This window comes from Drosophila mojavensis, unplaced genomic scaffold (assembly GCF_018153725.1).
Source record: "Drosophila mojavensis isolate 15081-1352.22 unplaced genomic scaffold, ASM1815372v1 contig_136, whole genome shotgun sequence".
NCBI lineage: Eukaryota > Metazoa > Arthropoda > Insecta > Diptera > Drosophilidae > Drosophila > Drosophila mojavensis.
Window position 1 is genome coordinate 11534133 of NW_025318667.1, and position 20865 is coordinate 11554997.

At 42.4% G+C, this 20865-nt stretch overlaps 1 protein-coding gene across 1 annotated transcript in view; it reads left to right on the forward strand.

The window, feature by feature from the left end:
- Positions 1-312: 312 nt before the first annotated feature.
- LOC6585236 (alpha-protein kinase 1) overlaps positions 313-20865 on the forward strand; it is a 33655-nt gene continuing 13102 nt past the window's right edge. The window contains 3 exon segments of the mRNA XM_044010653.1: positions 313-378; positions 3038-3580; positions 19821-19998. Of these exon segments, the coding sequence (XP_043866588.1) occupies positions 3470-3580; positions 19821-19998 (289 nt within the window). The 5' untranslated portion in view covers positions 313-378; positions 3038-3469.

The window sequence follows — 20865 nt, forward strand, 5'->3', positions numbered from 1 at the left end:
TAATTTGTAAAATTTATATCTAAACAACTATTCATGTAAACAAATATTTTTCTAAATGTATATACATATTTAAATATATGTAAATATTTGTAACGTTTTCTCAAACGCAATGCTCTCTTTCTTGCTATTATCTCACATATGTATGTATGGAGGAAACAATTTAATTTTGTATGTAATATCTATGTATATTCACAAAGAGAAGTCACATTCGTGGGTCACATAATTTGTAAGAGTATTTGAACTTCGTCATGAACAATCATAGTTTATTTTGGCCTGCTTACAACCACTTTCTGTATTTCTACTTCAGTCGTGCACGGTCACACTGACGTTGATGTGTGTGTTGTTGGTCGCCGTCTCTACGAAATCATTTGTTTAACAGTGCGTATTTTAAATTAAACTGAACATGTGAAGCTAAACTAAATGTGAAATAAGTAACTATAAACGAAATAGCGTTGCCTATGCATTAAGTACGTAATTCGGCGGAACTGAATAAAAAAGTGTAGTTCATAAATAATGCAGTTAATGTGTTTGTCGCTTTCCATGTACACATATACTGTATATGTGTGTGCGTGTGAGCCTGCGTGAGGATGTGTGCGTGTGTGTGTCTGTTGGTTGTTTGAAAAGTGCATTTTGTTCGTTATAAATAGCTCCAATGGCTTGCAATTCGAAACGCTTTACAGTTTGTAGATCCCCATTCGCAGCCAAGTTCAAGTCCAGTTTGTTACTTTTGGTTGCATTTCAAATTTCCGAAAATTCTTCTCTTCTACTATCTGTACCTCTCCCTCTCGCGCTATGTCTCTATTTACTTTTCACATGTGCGCTGGGCTGATAAGCTGAGCTGAAACTGGCGGCTCCCCTGTTTGCTTATTATATCTACTAAGTATTCCCACTCTGTTTGCCTGCGCCTTCCTTTTTGATTCATGGGCCAGATATGCCACGATATGCCGATCGCCCGACATGCTGCACCAACAACAACAGCAATATACATATGTATATTACTAATAATTTTACATCAACATACTTGCCGGCCGATAAAAACGGCTGTCGCCAGCTTAAGAATATTTTTTTTTTTTATATTCATTCAGGCATGCATATGTGCATATGTATGTGTATTTTTTTTATTGTCGCGTAAAAGGTTGCTCAGATTACATGCACACAGACACACATATTTGCCCCTGTGAGTGTGTGTGTGTGTGTGGTTGATGGCTCTGCCTGGCCAGAAACTTGGATACGTTCCGTTTGTCACCGGAGCGGAGCTGCAGTCAGCGAAACTAGCAAAGCGGTTATTCTCGTTAGTTGTTGTTATTGTTGTGGAAAACTTGTTTTTATCGCTGACTATGATAAAAGTGGCACACATATTATACATTTTTAATATACATAACAGAAACAACAAAAAATTTGAAAACTCAGCAGCCGAAAGCCATCTTTTCGCTTGCAGTTGCATTTAAATATATACAAACCTATTCAGTTTTTGACAGTTATCGTTATCGATATGAATCATGCGCCGACTTGTTTACGTTCCTCAGCTACAATTTGAATTCCAGCAGCAGCCGCCTCTTCTACACAGCCCACCTCAGCTCAGCCCACCCGCCCCACTGGGTGGCACTGCAAATGCCCTTCGCTAGCTAGTGTTACAGTTACTCTTAACTGTTAACTGTGACCCGTGAACAGTTAGCCAACTTAATTATTATAGTAATTAAGCTAGCTTGGGCTATTTCTGTATCTGTTTCTGTAGCTGTATCAATTCTCGTCTAATAAGAATTGGCTGTATATGATGGCATTTGATGCCTGCCGCAGGGCATTCGGGCTTCGGTGTGCACTGCACGGCGCGGCGCCTGTTTCGTTCGTTCATTTTCTCGCTTCTTGCTTCTTGCTGCTTGCGGCTGCCTTTGCAGGCAGCCAAAAACGTTGCGCAGGTTTTTCGATTCATTCACATTTGGACCGCTGGCGCGGCAACAACGCTACTTGCGAAACGAAACGAAACGGTAAATGAAACAACGCCCCGTGGCCGTGTTTAACGTGCGTCGGCAAAACTAAAAAAGAACAACAAAAAAAAAAATAGTAAAATAAAAAAACTGAAAATACACAAAACTTAATTAGTTTATAACGCGTGTGGTGCAACGACAACAACAACAACAATAATAATAATAATAATCATTATTATAGCAATATTAATAATGCCTACGACAATCAAATTCATTGTGCATATATTTTTTTTATAAACAATAAATCTAAATAAATTGCCGCTGATAAGCAGCGTTTGCTTTTTTTTTTTTTTTTTTTTTTATCGAATTGTGAGCAAAATTGTTTTTCCTGCAAAGTTTGTCCTGTTTTTTTTTTGGCATTGGAGTGCGAGTGAGATAGCAAGCGGCGAATGCGGCAATTGAAATCAAAACAAAAATTGTTGTGCTTGGCAATTTAGCAAAGTGCCGTTAGCAAGGCTGCATATATGCCGTTATATGGCGACAGTTTGTGTGCAGAATTTATGCCCTTTTTTTTTGTATGTTTCTATTTCTTTTTTTTTTTTTTTTTTTTTTTTTTTGGGTGTGTGAAAAGTGAAAGTGAAAATTTAGCGCAGGCAACGCGCACACATACACACGCACGTGCACACACACACACATGTGCACTCACACACACACACACAGAGCGAGGCACGCACGCTGTGGCACAGGACATGGAAACAGACGAAATAGAGAACAAAGAGCGCGCGAGTGTATGAGAGAACGTTTTTGTGTCTAGGCAGAGGCGAACGGGAGCGACAGAGGCAGATAGACCGGGCGAGCGGCCCAGAGAGAGAGGAAGAGAGAGAGAGAAAGAGCAAGCGATTGGGAATTTGGAATTTGGCACAGCGTGTGAAGCGCACGCATTAACACCCCCGCCGCAGCAGCCGCTCTCTTCCTCTGTCTCGCTCGCACGCTCGCCCTCTGCGCACACTAACGTGCCTCGTGTGTGTGTATTTGTGCGTGCGTGTGCGTAAAGCATACGAATATAGTCCTCCCCACAGCCCACTCAACTTCTTTTACCCCCCTCCCTCTAGCAGCAGTGAGTGTAATGCGCTAAACTCTCAAGTCAATTTTGCGTTGAAACGAGACGCGGCGTTGTGACGTCAAAAGCAGCAGCAGGAGCAGCATCAGCAGCAGGAGCAGCTTTGCCACATCTACTACGCCGCCCGTTGCCACCCCACAGCACACGCACACACACACACGCTCACACATACAGCTACGCAGCATAACAATATAAAGGAGCACATACCAAAAAAAGAAAGAAAAAAAAAAGAGAAGCAAGCAAGCAGAAGAAGAAGCAGCGCTGCGAAGACGACGACGGCGACTAGCCGAAATACGAGTGACTGAAACAGAGAGGCAGAGAGAGGGAGCGAAAGAGAGCGAGCGAGCGTGCAAGCGCCAGCGTTGTGTGAGCAGCAACAACAACAATAACAGGAACAGCAAACGGAGCAAAAGGAGACATAAAAATGGAACAGCCGAGCATACTCGTTAAAATCCTGCATTCAATACCGCATGTGAATTACACATTTCGTCGGGTTAATGACACCTTCAATCCGGATAGCGATGTTTACCTAGAGGTGAGTACCAGAGCCCCAAGGATCCCCCGCTCCCCTGCCCACTCGACCTGCTTCCCACACCCAACCAGCCATAACGAGCGTGTCAAAGTAGCGCCATACTTTGGCTGTTGTTGTTGTTTTTATTCTATTTGCTGTACCATTTGGAGTGGACGCCAAGTGGCGCCTCGAGTGGCGCCCCTCCACTTGAGACCCCGCTATTATGCACTTGAAGTGCGTCCCATTTACATTGATTGCATTTTGATTTGTTTAGTTCCCAATACATATATCGATAGCACTATCTGTATCCTTGCCTCAAACTCTATGTGCGTGTGTGTGTGTGTATATAGGTATATTGTAATATATGTATGTATATATGTATGAATATATCACTTTTTTTGTTTTAAGCAAGCGTTCTCATTTACCTGTAAGCAGCACGCGCTCTCTTCTGCTCTGGCTGCCTATGTAACACTCTCTCTCTTGCTCTCTCTTTTTTTGCTCTCTCTCTCTCTCTCTCTCTCTCTCTCTCTCTCTCTCTCTCTCTCTCTCTCTCTCTCTCTCTCTCTCTCTCTGTTTGTCTAACTAACTTTGCTGCAATTGCACAAAATATCTGGCAACAACAACAACAACAAAGCTAAAGCCGCTTTGATAAATTTCAATATTTCCCATTTTGTTTACGCCTTTTGTAGTCTGCCTGCGTGTGCGTCTGTCGAGCCCTTTTTTGTTTCATTTCCCATAACGTTCCGCTGTGGTCGCTGCTGCTGCTGCTGCGGCTGCCTGCCATGTGCGCTGCATGTGCCCGGATTCTTGTCTACCTCCGCCCTCGCTTGTTGAGTGGGGCTAGCGGGGGGTTACAGCTACTACTACGAACTCACACAAGCACACATACACACACTCACTCACTCACTCACACAAGCACACACACACACTTCCGGCTTCCCATTTTCTCTTGCCCCTCCTTTCTTTCATTCCCTTTGTTTGGTTTCTTTTGATTGCCCGTTGTCTACGGCCGCCGCCATGTATCAATGGGCATGGCCGAACCCAAAAACCAACAACAATAATAAAAATACAAAGAAAGAAAGAAAGCAAGCAAGAAGAAAAACCGAACCCTACAGTCGCCACTCACCTCAATTCGCACCAGGGAACACATAGCAGCTGCCATTGTTTCACTGACGAAATGCCTGTGGCCCCCGCGCACCTTCTCCTCCTGCCATCTACTGCCTGCCTGTCCTACCTTCCTCTCCTGTCTCATTCTTCCTTGGCCGCCCACCATTTGCGTAGCTCGTTCGCTGGCGGGTTATCTGGCAGCATCTTGAGCCAGTGGTCCGTATGATAACCGATGGCAACAAAAACAACAACAACAACAAATGAAAACAAAAACAAAAACAACAAGTAAGAAAGCTCTAGTCGAGACTGCTCGACTACGAGATCCCCTGAACCCTTGGAGCAATAGATATTTCAATACTTTTTCGCGACTTTCAGCTTACACAAGAAACACGCACACACACACACACACACGCACGTACGCACACACAGGCATACATACACACACACGCATACAGACACAAACGCATACACACACACACACACACATACACACACACATACACAAACACATACACACACAAGCAACCACGCATAAACACGCATGGGCTGCAGTGTGCGCTTACTATGAAAACTTAATTGTTTAATAACTTTTTTTATGGACGTACGATCTTCATGAAACTTTTAGATTATGATTATAACATGAATATGCATGTAATTGCCAAAGCACAAGTCTCTAGTATTTGAAATACGCTTTTTACAAAAGTGAGGGTGAGGGGGTGAATTTAGAGGTGGGGGGTAAATTTTAACAAAAACCGAAATTGTATAAATTGCATATAAGCATACATTAAAAATTTGGAGACTCTAGCAATAAAGGTGTAGAAGATATAATTTTATAACTGGGTTTCGATAAGGTTTTTTATCGATAAAAAAAAGATCGAGATGAGTTATCGATTTTTAATGATAAACTTGATATGCGCGCTGTAATTACGGACACTTTAAAAAAAAATTTGAAGTCTCTAGCTCTTATATCTTCTGAAATCGACGCGTTCATACATACGGACAGACGGACAGACGGACAGACAGACGGACAGGGCCAAATCAACTCAGCTCGTCACCCTGATCAAGAATATATATACTTTGTGGGGTCTGCCACGCCTCCTTCTCCCTGTTACATACATTTCAACAAAACCATTATACCCTGATTTCCCATTGAAAATGGGTTCAGGGTATAAAAACAATAGAGTCCATTCGACATAACCACACACTCAGGATGCCCAGCACCGATTGTAATTGGGAATGACAGCTCTTTGATTCTCATTGCGGAAATGGGCGTCGCTGGGAGCCAAACATATCAAATATGAAATTCCATTAGAAAAATGATTTGTCTGCCAATGGATTGGCTTTCAGAAGAGTTTAATGTTCACGATTTTCAAATTGACAGTCATAAGAACAATGAAGTCAAGTTTGAAAATTATTTAATACAATATATATGTTAATAGGAAAAGTCGCCAGTATAAGGAATTTGTTAGATCTCAAAATGCGAAAAGTACACGGATAAATGAGAATATAATTCCTGCCTAAAATCCTGCACCATTATTGATATTATTTGAATATACAGATGTCTACAAACTAAATTTACAGATTTTTTCAATCAGTGATCTTAATAGATTTATTTATGCATACATATATTGTATAAAGATTTGTAGACAAATGCGTGGTATAAAATCTTCTGTAAAATCTTAAGATCTCCTGCAGAGAGTAGAGATTAGGTGACTAAATATATATGTAAGCTGAGCCTTTGGAGCTCTAAAGAAAATAAAGGATTTCATTAGAACTTTTTCTAAAAGTTCCAGGATTTACAGAAAAATATAGCAAAATCTTTTTTTTTAACTCCCATTCTGTAGCTGTAAAACGGAATAAGGAGGAGACCTACCTCTCAAATTGTAGGACCTATAGAACTGAGGAGAATTTGTAGCAATGCCTTCAAGAGCGGAGCTCGCTTAATCTAGGATGATAAGTTGCTGAAGAAAATCTATCTACCCAATGAACACAATGAATAAAGAATTGTCTAGCTTTAAGCCGGGAAGAAAGACCTGATGGAAAGGTCTCTAAGAAGAAGAGAGGTTAAGAGGCTACACAGCGACAGCCAATGTGCTCCTTCATGGACTATTAAGATGAAAACAGAGTGTGCATTAAATATATAGAAGAAAAACTTTGCAATTCTGCCTGGAGCAACGTTGACGACGACGTCGACGTCGACATCAGCATCAGCGTCAGCGTCAATTACGCACAAGGCCGAGCCGGGCAACGAGGCGACGTCAACATCAATTACCCGGCCAAGAGCTCGAGGAGCGTTGAGCGTCGAGCGTCGCGCGTCGAGCGCTGAGCGACGCCCAAAGGCAACAAAAAGGCGTTGCACGTACGCTCCTTGGGCCCTGTCGTCCTTTGTCCATTGTCCTTTGTCCGTTGTCCTTTGGGATGTGGCGTAGGTCAGCTGCCTGCGACCCAGTCGCCAGTCCTGAACAACATGCAAATCACCCAAATGCCAAATGCAGTTGTGCTCAGCTTTTCATGGCTTTTCCTTGCGAGAGTTAATTGAAAATTAGCTGGATTAAAAATGTTGGCGGCTTTGCTGTTTGGATAAGTAGATGGCTTCCAGAGCAACAAAGCTGTGCCTCCATTGTCAAATTCAGGTCAGATTCGACGCTCGTTTTGGCTCGCTTCGGCTCGGCTTTGGCTTTAATTTTTTTCTTGGATGCGGATGTAGGTCAGCTGTCGCTGCTGCCGCTGCCGCTGCCGCTGCTGCTGCTGCTGCTGCATTGGGCGTAGTTTTTACGCGCGTCAGCAAAAAAGTAAAATATAAAAAAAAAATAAAAAAATTGGTGGAGCAGGCACAGTCGGAGGAAAACGAGGACAGCAGCGGGGTCGCATCGGCTGGCATCGAATCGGATCGGATGGGCTGCTCCAAATTGGAGGGCAGGTGGTTTGTCATTTGCCACATTGTTGTTTTTGCCGGCTATCGACGAGTCGAGCACTAAATACATACGTCACATGGGATTACCCAGGCCCATAATGGGGCTGACAATGAGCCAGCACTTAAGCCAATTCTGTTTGCGGTTCGCTGGCAAATGAGCCCAGTAAGCTAATCTGCTTATCGACTGACAGACCCAGCGACCGACTCGACTCACTGACTGGCTCTTGGCTCTATTGAATGTAGAACGCGACCAACTTCGCTAGGCAGTTTGGGCCGAAGCTGGGGCAAGGTAGCTCTCCCAGCCACCAAATTTATGAAAATTGCATAAGGATTTATTACCACACAATGTGGCTGGCTGGCAGCCCGAGATGAAAGTGGAAGCTGCGACTGTTATGTGTTTAGGAAGTATGCTCTGTTATTTAAGAGATAAGTGGGAGAGAGAGAGAGAGAGAGAGTGAAGAGAGAGGGAGAGTGAGGGAAATTGAAAAATGGAAGTAGGTAAAGCTGCCTCTTCTATTGATGCTACTTGAGAGGTTTATTCAGCCCGGCAAAGTGCATCCATATAGCTGTTTCTTTCTATTCAACTGCATCAATAAATTTGGATTCACATCAGTCGCTGCCTTAAGACTCCAAACAGATTGAAGATGCTAGGCCTCTAGATCAATTGAAATCGAATTATGCTACAATTTCCCGTTTCGGATTAGTTTGTCCATAGGTATTGCTGGCATAGAACTGTTTGGTTATAAGTCGATTTCAGCTCTTCTTGAGAATTCTGTCGCAAGTTGTAAAATCCAACCTTTTGATGTTGGCCTCTTGAGCAACCCCTATATATACAAACTTTGTTCTGCATAAAAACTGTATTTCATTCCCACCTTATCAGGAATATCTCGACTATTGCCCTTGTATAAATATACATTTGAAAGTTCTGAGGAATTCTTATAAAAATATCTGTATTGATTTATGGCTGGAGCTAAAATTTTCGCCGATTTGGGATTAATATTGAAACTCAAATTGAAAGCGGAACGACAATCTCTCTCTGGCATTACGAGTAGTTGGAATCTAAGCGTAAGCGTAAGCGTTTGCTATGCCCACATTGTTTACATGCACTTTGTCTAGTCTCTTAATTGAGAATTGTGTTTAATCAGCTTATGTCATATGCTCTTCCTGCCTCTCCCGCATGGCCCTAACCCTTTTGTGAGCTCAGCTCTATCTCACACTGTCGGCTAGGGTCGCACATTGCATTTCTGCTGGCGTCGACGGCTGCTGTTACTGTTGCTGTTGCTGTTGATGATGATCAATTTAACCTTCAAATAGCTACACAATTACTCTTGACAACAATGACAACGACAACGACAACGACGATGACGACAACGGCAACGACGACGAGTGCTGTGCCTGCCCCTGCCTCCCACTGGGCTCATCCTCCTCCCCCCTCTTCCAGTTGAGATATGTATAACCTGTTTCCCCCCCACCCTTTCCGGCAGCACCTCAATGGATTGTTATGCGCTGCTCTCTAGTGTTGATGAAGAGTCTCTCACTCTCTGCCTCTCATTTTCTCTGCTCCTCCTCCTACTCCTCGTTCTGTGTCATCTGCTTGTCTAGTCCCAAGGTGATGACGCACTGTCAGCTCCAAGACAAGCTGCAACGTCGAGCTGCAGACGGTGCCGGCAGCGGGTTTCCAGTCTCAGTCACAGTCCCAATCGCCTGTTAAAAACTCGTTACGCATTCGTAGCCCGCATATCATGTACCATATTATAGATAGATGCACGTCCAGCATTATCAATACCATTCTACCCATTAGAAAGCGAGCCGAAGGGGTATCAACGAGTTGCAGGTGAGGTTGAAATGGACCGCAGTAAAGGCATAAATATTATATGTCAAATGTCGTGCTTAACTAAGCATGCATCAATTATTATCGATACATTATTAGCATTATCGATGATTATCGATTACTTTTACATGCAATTTTATGGCTCTATTACTTGATAACAAAATGAACTTGTACTCACGAAAAGTAAATGATTATCGATACATTATTAGCATTATTAATTCATCGATGATTATCGATAACTTTTGCGAGCAATTTTATTGCTCTATTACTTGATGACAAAATGAACTCGAACTCACAAAAAGTAAATGACAATCGATAACTCAATATCTAAAGCAACTAAAGCTCTCTTAGCAATATATGTATATCGATGTGTTTTGAATGATACTTCCTATCTGATTTCCCATATCTAAGACCTATCGACGACATCTATTGATGTGACACTGGTACACTCGTCTGCCATATTTGTCTAATATATTTGCCACTCTAAATTACAGGGTATCTTTGAGTGCAACTCTCTCTCTCTCTCTCTCGTGCCACCGTTGCCCATTTGTGGTTTAATCTTGTGTTTGCTCAGCAGCCGCTTAGCCCATGTGACTAGTGCAGCATTAACAAGCGGCTAAAGCAACCCTCGCAGCCAATTGCAGCGGGCACATTTCCCTAAATTTCCATATATTTCCACATTTCCACACGCCGCCGACGCCAGCTGTTGCCAGAAGTCAGAGTTTACGAACTGCAGGCCGACTATATTTAGCAGGCCCTATTCGAGACTATCTGAAGGCAAATTATCAGGCACTCGGAATGAGGTTCTTCCCTCACTCTCTCTCTATCTCTCTCTCTCCCTCCGTCTCTCTCCCGCTCCCTCTTTACTGCTGGCTGACTTTCATTTTGGGTTATTGCAATTGAAAATGCAATCCGAAAGATGCGCTTGTTCTGGTTCCGTCTGTCTCTCTCTCACTCACCATCTCCATCTCGCTTTCTGTTACAATGTGGCCTGGCATATAGTTTTTCCGGCTGTCTGCCTGTCAAATGCAACCGCAACAACTACAACAACAACAACTGGCAGGCAGCTGCCCTCACATTTGCCAGATGCATCTGCAAAAGATACATGACATGGCAATGTGCCTACTTACAGATACTTTTGTATTTGCTGTCGCTTTTACGGCTCGTCATAAAACTTCTGTCATTCAATCACATTTGTATGTGTCGCAGATACACACACACACGCACACATTGAGAGCTGGCTACTTAGATATATGCTATCTGCCCTGTTTGCCTGGCCTGAGTTTTTGCCCTGCCTCAGATTCCAAGTTCCACTGCGACTCAGACCGAGTCGCAGATCGAATGCCTTGCAACTGAGATGCTGTTTGCCTCCTCCCTTTGGTGCCCCTCGTGTTGCCCCTTTTTTTGTTGCTGCCGCTGCTGCTGCTGCCTGTTTATCTCATTTGGCCCGACTGTTGTTTATTTGTGCAACAAGCGTCGTCGACTTTGGAACTTTGGAATGTTTATTTGCCTTTGCCTCGTTGCTGCTGCCTCTGCCTCTGCCTCTGGCTCTGCCTCTGCCACTGCCTGGGCTGCTCTAATTTCGTTTTGATTTCGTTACATTTGAGGCATTCGACCTAAGATATACAAGCAAAGCTGAAAGAAAACGCCAAACAAAAGCCAACTGCACTTTCAATGCTCTCAAGCTGTCGATGGCTTATATCATCAATAAATTAATAAGCGAAATTCAATAAAACTTGGATTGAACTTTTCGAATTAGGCCTGACTTTTTACCGAGTCTAGCTAAAACTAGATCAACTTTTAGCAGGTATGATACCTTTTTATATAGTATGTGTAGAGTCCTAAGAAATCTTTCCATCAAAACAAAACTCGCATACCCTTAGCAAGTGTATAAGAAAAACCAGAAAACAACGCAGCATCGTTAACATATTTCAAATTTTTCAAAAATGAAGAAAAAATGCAAGCAAAAGAAGTAGAAGAAGAGAACGAAACAGCCATCCCAACTACTGCTGGTTTGAAGACTTACTAAGTGGAGCGACCACACACGAAAGAATTCGAAAACCAAAATATCGAAAACAGTTGAGAAACAGAAAGAAAAAAAAAACAACAACCAAAACCGTAGCCTTGGCCCACGCAGCGAGTAGCTCGACTAACTGGCTAACTGGACCAGTTAGCTTGGTTTTTCCAATACCCTACAGCGGCGCCCCTCGACTCGATTCGACTTCGAATGTGAAACGGGAGAAAAAAGTTCAAGTTCAAAAACGTTTCGATTTCATTTTCGATGCATGCCGCAATTGGAAGTCTTCTGTGGGCGTCCCAAGTGTCTCATTTTTGGAATCGAAACGTTCCTTGCGCCCCCCTCTGCGATTCTGTTTCTGTATGATTCACACAGATTTTTGGTTTCTTTGGTCTTGCTTTTATGGTTAATCTCTTGTGTGCCCCTCCCCATGCATGTTGCTCGAAAGCTTGGCGTAGGCGTCAGTCTCCCTCTATTAATGATATGTATATATGTATATATATATATATCCATATAGCTGTATATCTGACTGTTCCGTTAATGGCCCAAGCAGAAATCTCACGCCAAGGCGTGCTAAGGCATTGTTTGGATCCCCAAATCTCGAGCATTTGTTTATACGGCGACCCTCAGCCCCAGCTATATAATTGACTCGATCATGATGCTGTTAATGATAATACTAATGATGATGATGATGCTGTTATTTAAATCTATATTGGCATATTCAGACGAATCTATGTTAGTTGGTTAAACGATCTGTTTTGATGTGATTGTAGCATGTGTTTATTTTATTGGAAACTTGTACAATGTATATGGAAAAAGTACTACATGTATATATGTATGTATACATTTGCTATATAGAATATGCGAATACTTCCCCTTGGGTCTCTAAGCAGCCTAAGTAAGCTTGTGCAGCTGATTAAATATTTAGTTTGCAATTATTATGTACATATGAATACATATGTGCATACATACATATATAGATATTTGTATATGGCTGGCTATATGTTTAGTACTTTCCATTATTCAACAAGCTAAAAGAGATTTGCCAGATCAAGATGTTGAAACATCTACGAGCTGTAGGGCAGGACAACAAGAGGAATAGAAGGAACAGAAATACAGAGTGAGAAAAAGAATGAGAGAGAGAGAGAGAAAGTGAAAGAGAGAGAGGCAAAATAAAATAGATGATAGAAGCAGAGAGATACAGAGAGACCGAGAAATAGCGAGAGAAAAATATAGAAGGAAACATACAGAGGTATATAAAGAAGAGAGAGTTTAATTTAGAAATTAAATATTTTAATTGAGAGAGAGAGAGAGAGAGAGAGAGAGAGAGAGAGAGAGAGAGAGAAAGTATGAAAAACAGCAAAAAGAATGATAAATAGGGTGATAGAGCGAGAGAGACAGATAGGGAGAGACATAGAGTGAGAGAGATAGAGGGAGAGAGAGAGAGAGAGACAGATAGGGAGAGAGAGAGAGAGATAAATAGAGAGATATTGGCGAAGAAAGATAAGGAAGCTAAGAAATAAAGAGAAAGAAAGTAAATGGAGAACGAAATATAAGGATACAGATCGAGATAATTATGGAGAAACGAGACAAATAGAAAGAGATAGAGAGAGATGAATAACTCACTAAAATTGAGTGAGCAAGAGAGGATTGATGAGAGAGAAATCTTGTCCTCTGTTAATACAGATCAATAATAATATATGCATGCATGCATGTGCAGGTCGTAGGTGGTGAATTTATTAATTTTAGGTACAAATAGCTTAGACTTGTTTCACTTAGTACTATAGATTTAGATGTGCATATATGTATATGTATGTATGTATACATAGAATAGATATTGGATCAGCTCTTAAGCACCTTCCATCAGCTAGGTGGAGACGCCTGACTCTAGCTTGCCAGTAGAGTTCATGCACATGGACAACGATGCATGCACACGTATGCATGTACATGTATAATGTATGTGTATGCATATATGATATATACTATTTATGTGATCTTTATTCTCATCTAGAAATTGCGCAATTGTAATTCCGCTGCGGCCGATTCTGGTTTTTTTTTTTATATTTTCTTGTTTTTTTTTTTTCTGCTTTTCTGTTTGCTTTTTGGTGCGTCACGTCACGTGATTTGCATATGAAATGTCAGCCGCGCCAAAGGCCCGGACATCAGTTGGGAGTTGCGCCAGTGGCTCCCCCAACCGTCCGCTGCCTGCCATCCGCAAGTCACCCCACTCCACCCCCACCTCTACACACCCATGCTCAATATGCGTTTGGGTACATAATATTACCTGCCATTTGTGCGCACTTCCTCGACTTCCTCTCTCTGGCGACGCCTTTCAATAATTTGCCTCGGCATTTTATTTATTCATCGGGCACAAGCATAACCAGTCTCTAGCTGGCCATAGAGCTGGCTATGGCTAGCCGGCAACGTCTATGGCTCTGGCCATTTGCCTTTAGCCAGCTTTTAGTTTCGAGAGTTCAGTTGTTAGCTTTGTAGTTTGGCCTTTGTCGGCTTTGCTTCCTGTGCGACGGTGTTAACCCAGCAGCAGCAGCAGCAGCAGCAGCAGCAGAGGCCACAGCTCGATGACGTTTCCGTTTGGGGCGGCACTGCAACTGCAACAGGCAGAATTGAGGCAGCCAAAGGTATTTCAGCTCCAGCTGTAACCCATGTCAACGTTTGTGTGTCCTGTGTCCCGTGTCCTGGTCAAGGCTGCCCAAATCGTGGACTTCTGTTACACTCCTATCACTGCAATCCGTTCCCAATCTGTCGTCTGAGCAACATGTGCCCTCTGGGCCTGTGCTCAGCTGATGCTCTAACCTCGACTACCTCGTACCTCGACTTTGTCTCGAATGTTAAGTGTTAAAAGTTAACAGTTGGATAACATCTGCAATCCTGATATAATGCAGATATGCCCCATTTACTTTGTTTCGATTGTAATAAATTAGAAACTTAGCTGTAAGATCTGTATTCCTAGATAAGGATAGGAGCTCTATAACTCGCAGCATCTAGATTTATCCGCGATTTATCAATAGTGCACTGTTTCATTCCATCTTATAGCTCTATACTACACTATATATACTCAAGTCTATCTCTATTCGCGTTGAGAGTATCTCAAGTTCGGTCAGATTTTTGCACAGCTTTTCAGATGCTGTTACAGTTATCATCTCTTGTAGATTGCGGCATTTGCTTTGTGCCTTGTGCAATGCTGATTGCAGTTCCAATTCCAATTCCATTCGCAGTTCCAGTTCCAGTTGCAGCTGCAGTTGCAGTTACTTTTGAGTGAAGCCCTCTCGGCGTGCCTCCGGAAGCGTCATGCTATATATGCTGACATATTCTGATATTATATCGCCTCTGTCTATCGCACGTATGCATGTGAGTGTTTGAGTGTGTGTGTGTGTGTGTGTGTGTGTGCGAGCAAACGGGTATATGCATAACTGTAAGCGTGTGTGCACACTTTTGCCCATAACTGTTGTTTGGCTAAAGGGCATTTTTTGTCTGTTTCAGTTTCTGTTTCGGTTGTTGTTTTTGTTTTTGTCCAGGGAAAAACTGGTTTTTCCATCAGCTCTTGGTCTCTCTACGTTGACGTTCTAATTTCGGCGCTACGCTAATAGCCAGAGGAGGAGAGCAGCAGGCAAGGAGCAGAGAGGAGCGGGGACGTGGGGCAGAGAAGTGACGGAGCTCTGAAGTTGTCGCAGCTATAAAAAATGTTACGAGAGTCACAAGCAACGCCTACGTATGCCCCAGACAGCAGCTAGAGACAAGACAGGCAACAACAACAACATCTGCTGCAACAACAACAACAACTCGATATGTTGCATTTGAAATATGAAAGTTTTTGTTGGCCTCTCAAAGCTAAGATTGATAGCGACAGCGGTGGGGAGAGCGAGAGCGAGAGAGAGAAAGAGAGAGGGTGGCAACCAGATTGCTTTCAAAGTATAATATTCCCATCAATTGGTAAAGTCTCATAATTGAGTTCTTCACTTATTGAAAATTTATTGCAAAGCCTTTCAGTTCTCGAAGCAATTCGAAGGGTACTTTCAGCTCTCTCTCAAAGATAGGAGTAGCTGTTCATGGCTCTGGCAGCTTTGCATGTGCATGCGATTGTGGTCAAAGATGTTTCTATTGACAGTCACTTAGCACCTAGACTTGGGAATCGGTGAGCAGTATGAAATATCGTTGAGTAATTACTTGTGCTTGTAGTCTGGAATGCAATCTATCGAAGCTCAATCGATTAACCGATAACATTAATCAGTCGAACACTTGATCAGGCACCAAAGCAAATCAATCAGTCAATCAATCAGTTCGTAAAACAGTCAGTTAGTCAATAAATCATAACAATCCGTCAATTAAAGTAAACTGATTATGTTTTGAGTCAATCAATCATTAATTGATTAATATATCAGTCATGTCAATCTTTCTTCAGTTCGTCAATCAATAACTTATTAGTATGTTAAGCAGTCAATCACTTGGCTATTACAATGTCTTGAATGACGGCTGATTGATAGATTCAATACCTGAGATATCCTTCCAGTCAATCAGTCAAACATTCACCCAGTCCATCAATCACTAATCAGCCAGTCAGTGCTTAAATTGAATAAGCAGTCAGTCAATCAATCAATGATTATGCTCAGTCAAGCTCTTCTTCATAATATTTAACATTCTGTAAATCATTTAACAGCCAGTTCAATTATTCAATCAGTCCTCATTCAATTAGGTAAGCCATCAATCAATCGAACAGTTAGTCAGCTAATTAATGACTAAATAATTCTTGACTAACTAATTGGATAAGTATATGTCTATTACCACAGTCAGTGCCTTAGATATTCAATTTAGTCAATCACTATGTCAATCAATCAATCAAGTAACTATGCTCAACTCAGTTAGTCAAGTTAGTTAGTTAGCTGAAGCATTTAAGTTAACTTAAGTAATTAAGTATTTCAGTTAAGTTAGTCAATCAATTTATGTATGTACATATACATATACATCTGCATATATATTATACACAAGTTAAATTCATTTAGTTTTCTATTTGCTTAATTTGACGTTCCAAATCTTTGCCGATTGACGAAGTCGAAATTTTCTCTTGTTGGCTTTAAATATTAGCTCAAGTGCTAATTTTGATTAAACAACATGCATAGCTCAGCTCTACACAAATATATTGCTTGTGTGTGTGTGTATGTGTGTGTGTGTGTATGGGTGTGTGGGTGCATGCACAAGCCAAAAATTTCACACATTTCTAGCATTTCCCATAGACAATTCTCAATTGAAAGCTAACAAAAGGGTAAACGAATGTGCGAATGGGCATCCGATATCACTCTCCCTCTCTCTATCCCCTCTCTCTCTCTCTCTCTCTCGCTCTCTGCTGCTGCTGCTCTGTGGCCACAAACAAAAGCTCAGCTAGAGAATTGTTTTTGTTGCTGGCAATTTGCTTTGATTTAATTCAATTTAACAGCTTCGCCCGATGCCAGCTCGCAATTTGCCATTTTTAGCGCTTGTGGCCGCTGGCTAAAAAAAGGGTTGCCACCCCGCAACGTCAGAGAGTTGCCATTAGGCTGTGGGTGTTGTCGCTGCCGTTGCTGTAGCTGTTGCTGTTGCTGTTGCTGTTGCTGTTGCTGTAGCTGTTGCTGTTGCTGTTGCTTTTGAGCCAGCTTGTCAGGCTAGTTACGTCCGAATTTCCGCTTCATTTTGCAGTTGCAGCCAATTGGTGGGGCATTGGGGGCGGCGCTGGGTTTGGGCACTGGGGCTGGGCTCGCTCGAGTGTCATTCAACTGGCAGAGGACACGCAAAGAGTCAACAGAACAAGGCGACACCGGGGCCAGTTTCTTACTTGTATTTTTCTTTTAATAATTATTTGCATGTTGCACGTTGCACGTTGCACGTTGCACGTTGCACGTTGCAAAGGAGGCAACAATTTGCATGCAGCATAAATTATTAAACGCATAAACACCGACTACTCGCTCTGCCCTAACCAGCAGCACGAGCAGCAGCAGCAGAGTGAGCCAGCGCTGTGCCCGTCTAATTAGACTTGATTGACATGTTGGGCCACCTGATATGCCTCGCTGTCTTGAGTGCGGATCGATCCGGCTGACTCATGGCCGGCCAGACAGCGTTGGTGTCCAATAACTCGACTCGACCAATTCGAGCAACTGCCCGCCCTCGCTTACCCCAGCCCCACGCTTCAGCGCCCCTCTGCGCTGTGCTCATTTTGTGGCATATAAAGAAAGAGGGCGGGGCCCAGGAGTAGTAATCTTAGAGTATTACCCTGTGTGGCTAACGGAGTTCAGAGTTCTTAACGAAAAGTTACGCTACAAAAATGACTTTTAGGTAATTACAGGGTATATATAAAGCTATCAGATTGCATATATAATAGGTGAACATATATATGACTTCTTTATTGACCAATTGTTTGTTGTTTAGAAGCCTGTCTGACATTAATAAATTTACAGGGTATATGTGCGTCTAGTCAAGGTACTTTACTGTAGCTATATACATATATATATATATAACAATATCTCAAAGCACAAATCTCCAGTTACAGGGTATTCTGCCGTAACAAAAGTATACATTGAATCGGTATATGCAGGGTATATCAGCTGTGCAGCTAATATACACTATTCTCTTATTCAAAATACCTTCCATGAGCCATTTACAACGTATAGCCCTAGTCAAGCTCATCGAGCGCCCCATTAGGTATGTATTTAGTTTTGATTAGGGACATTCCCATTCTGCGTGCGCTAACGAAATTACTTGCTAATTGAATCAAAATGCTTTTTAGCGCAATTACAGGGTATGCCATTGGTTGGACTTGCTGCATATTTAAAGAGCTGCTGCTACTGCTTCTGCGACTGCTGCAGCCACATAATATTTTTTAATGAGTGCCAATGAAATTTCCGTTAAGCCAACCGTAGTTTAGTTGCCTTTGCTACCTTCGCTCGAGCCCGAGCCCGACCCCGAACCGGAGCCCGAGTCACAGCCGGGGCTCAGCTTAAAAGTTGCCCTGGCAACTCTGGTCCAAAACTTTTGAGGGCTCCTTGTTGTTGTCGCTGGTGTTGTTGTTGGTTTCGTTGTTGTTGGTGTCGTTGTCGTTGTCGTCGACGTTCTCGTGGCGTAGTGTTGCCAATTCAATTAAATTTTGCACCCAAAAATGGTCTTCAGCGACAAAAAATTAACTTTCCAGACGAATTTTTACACAATTTTCGTTTCGTTTTTCGGTTTCGTCCCTATTTTTAATTTTATTCTGTTTATTTTCTCTTGTGCGCTTCTCTCTCTTCATTCAGTTCTTGTTGTTTTTTTCTTTTCTTTTTCGTTCTTCTTTTCGGCTGGGCAGTCAACTAACAGTGGCAACAACAAGAACAACAACAACATCCAGCTCAAACAGCAGAAAACGAGCTGCAAGTTATTTAATTAAAAGTTCACTCAATATCCAGAAACAAATTCGTGTCCTTCTCCGCAGCTCTATGTCGTTCGGCAGCCAGCCGGCCGTCGTGATGTCCTGTTGTCCTGCCGTCGGTCCGTTTATCTCGTTTATGCTTCGCATCGTTCGACTTGGTTTTTGGGGTCTTAATGGACGCTTGGCTTGGCTTGGCTTGGTCCAGCAGTCAATATTGTTTCGAAGGAGAGCTACGTGACTTCACGTTTGCCGCATATCCACAGCGCTCAACGAAATATGACCACAATGTCGCCTTTCGGCTGATGATTATTAATCGTTTTGTCAGTTATCGATTACATTTTAGAGTGAGCGAAACTCAATTTTCTTTCACGGACACGTGACCTGTGTGGCTAGGACACATATGTATGTCTTTGGCGTTCGTTAGTTGTGTTTCCTTATGATAAATGAGCTCACAGTTATTCATATAATAGTTATCGATAATTCTTTCCAACGTCACTTACAGTATAGTAGCTTCATAAGTTATCGTTGGCCTAATAAACTTGAGAGAATTATACAAAAATTCTTTCTGCATTATAAATATTCGATTTACAGTTATCGATAGCACTCATAATTATCGATATAAATTATGTATGAATATTATCATATATATTATAAAAGTACAAATTGTAGATAAGCTATATTAGTCTTAACTCAAACCACAAATATTTATCGATAACATCACTTATCTAAAGGAAAAATTGAGCTCTTAACACTAGTTTTAGTAAAAATGATTTATCGATATTTGTATGGATGTGAACCTTATCTAAATGTTATGTAAGACTTCCCCTATTGGCCATTTCGATTACTGCTCTACGATAGTTATCGATTATTACCTCTCATACCTAACCATATATATAACTTGACCTTTTTCTCAGAGTTAACTATGATTATGATAGTTATCGATAGTTCGCTCTATTTAAAAATGCATCACTAAATTTATCCTTTCTCTCTCTCTCTCTTTCTTTATAGAGTCTGGGTATTCTGGCTTCCATACCTGCGGGCATGCTGATTCTCTCGTTGCTCGGCTTGCTGCTGTATCTACTGACGCGTTGCTGCGATCGCAAGCAGCGCAAGCCGAGCGCTCAGCGCTGCCAGAGCTGTTCGCTGGTCATCATAACGCTGATGACCTGTGCGGCCATTGGACTAGGTAAGTGCCGGTTCGGGTGCATTGAACCCATTGTCGTTATATGTACATATATCCATGCCAAAATCCCGCCTGACTGCCTGCCTGCCCGCATGCCCGCCCTCACAGGGCGGCCACGCCCCGAGGACCAAATGCACGTACCCGTCGCGTGTTTAACTTGGCAATTAGCCAAAACAAGAGCCAAGAGTCGAGAGTCGACGGTGATGACGACGTCGTCGCCCGTTGCATTGCTCCATTACGTGCGCGGCTGTGGCTTTGGCACGTATCTGGATTTATGGGCGAGCGATCGCCGCCCGAGTCGCGTCAAGTGTCGTGCCTGAATATAAAAAGTCGCAATCCAAACCGAAAACCAAAAGTCGGCGAACTTAATTTGCCCATTTCGAAGTAAACTGTGTCAAAGTGCCAAAGGTAATGCCCCGAGTCAATTCCAGTCAGTGGAGGCCCCAGCGGCCCCACATTATAATCCAGCCTACGCGTGCAATGATAATAAAAAGAAAAAAACGAACGAACCAAAGAAACAACAACAAAATAATCATAATAATAATTTAATTAGCGCTCTTAATTGACTCAAAAATGCGTCCAGTGCGAGCTTTGCTCTTGTGGCTCAACGAATGCGGTCGAGCAGAGGCTAAAGCGGCGAATGGACAAAGAGTTTGCATAATCAGAGCTTAAATGTAGAGAGAGAAAGAAAGAGGGAGGGAGAGAGAGAGCGAGAGAGATAAGTATTGTCAATAGTTAGATGGAGAGGATAAAGAGGGAGAGTGAGATAGGAACAGGATGAAAGCAAAGAAGAGCTGAGAGACGAAGACCTAGAGAGCTGAAGATAGAGAAAGATATAATGATAGAATGAGTTAGACTTAGGTACTTATG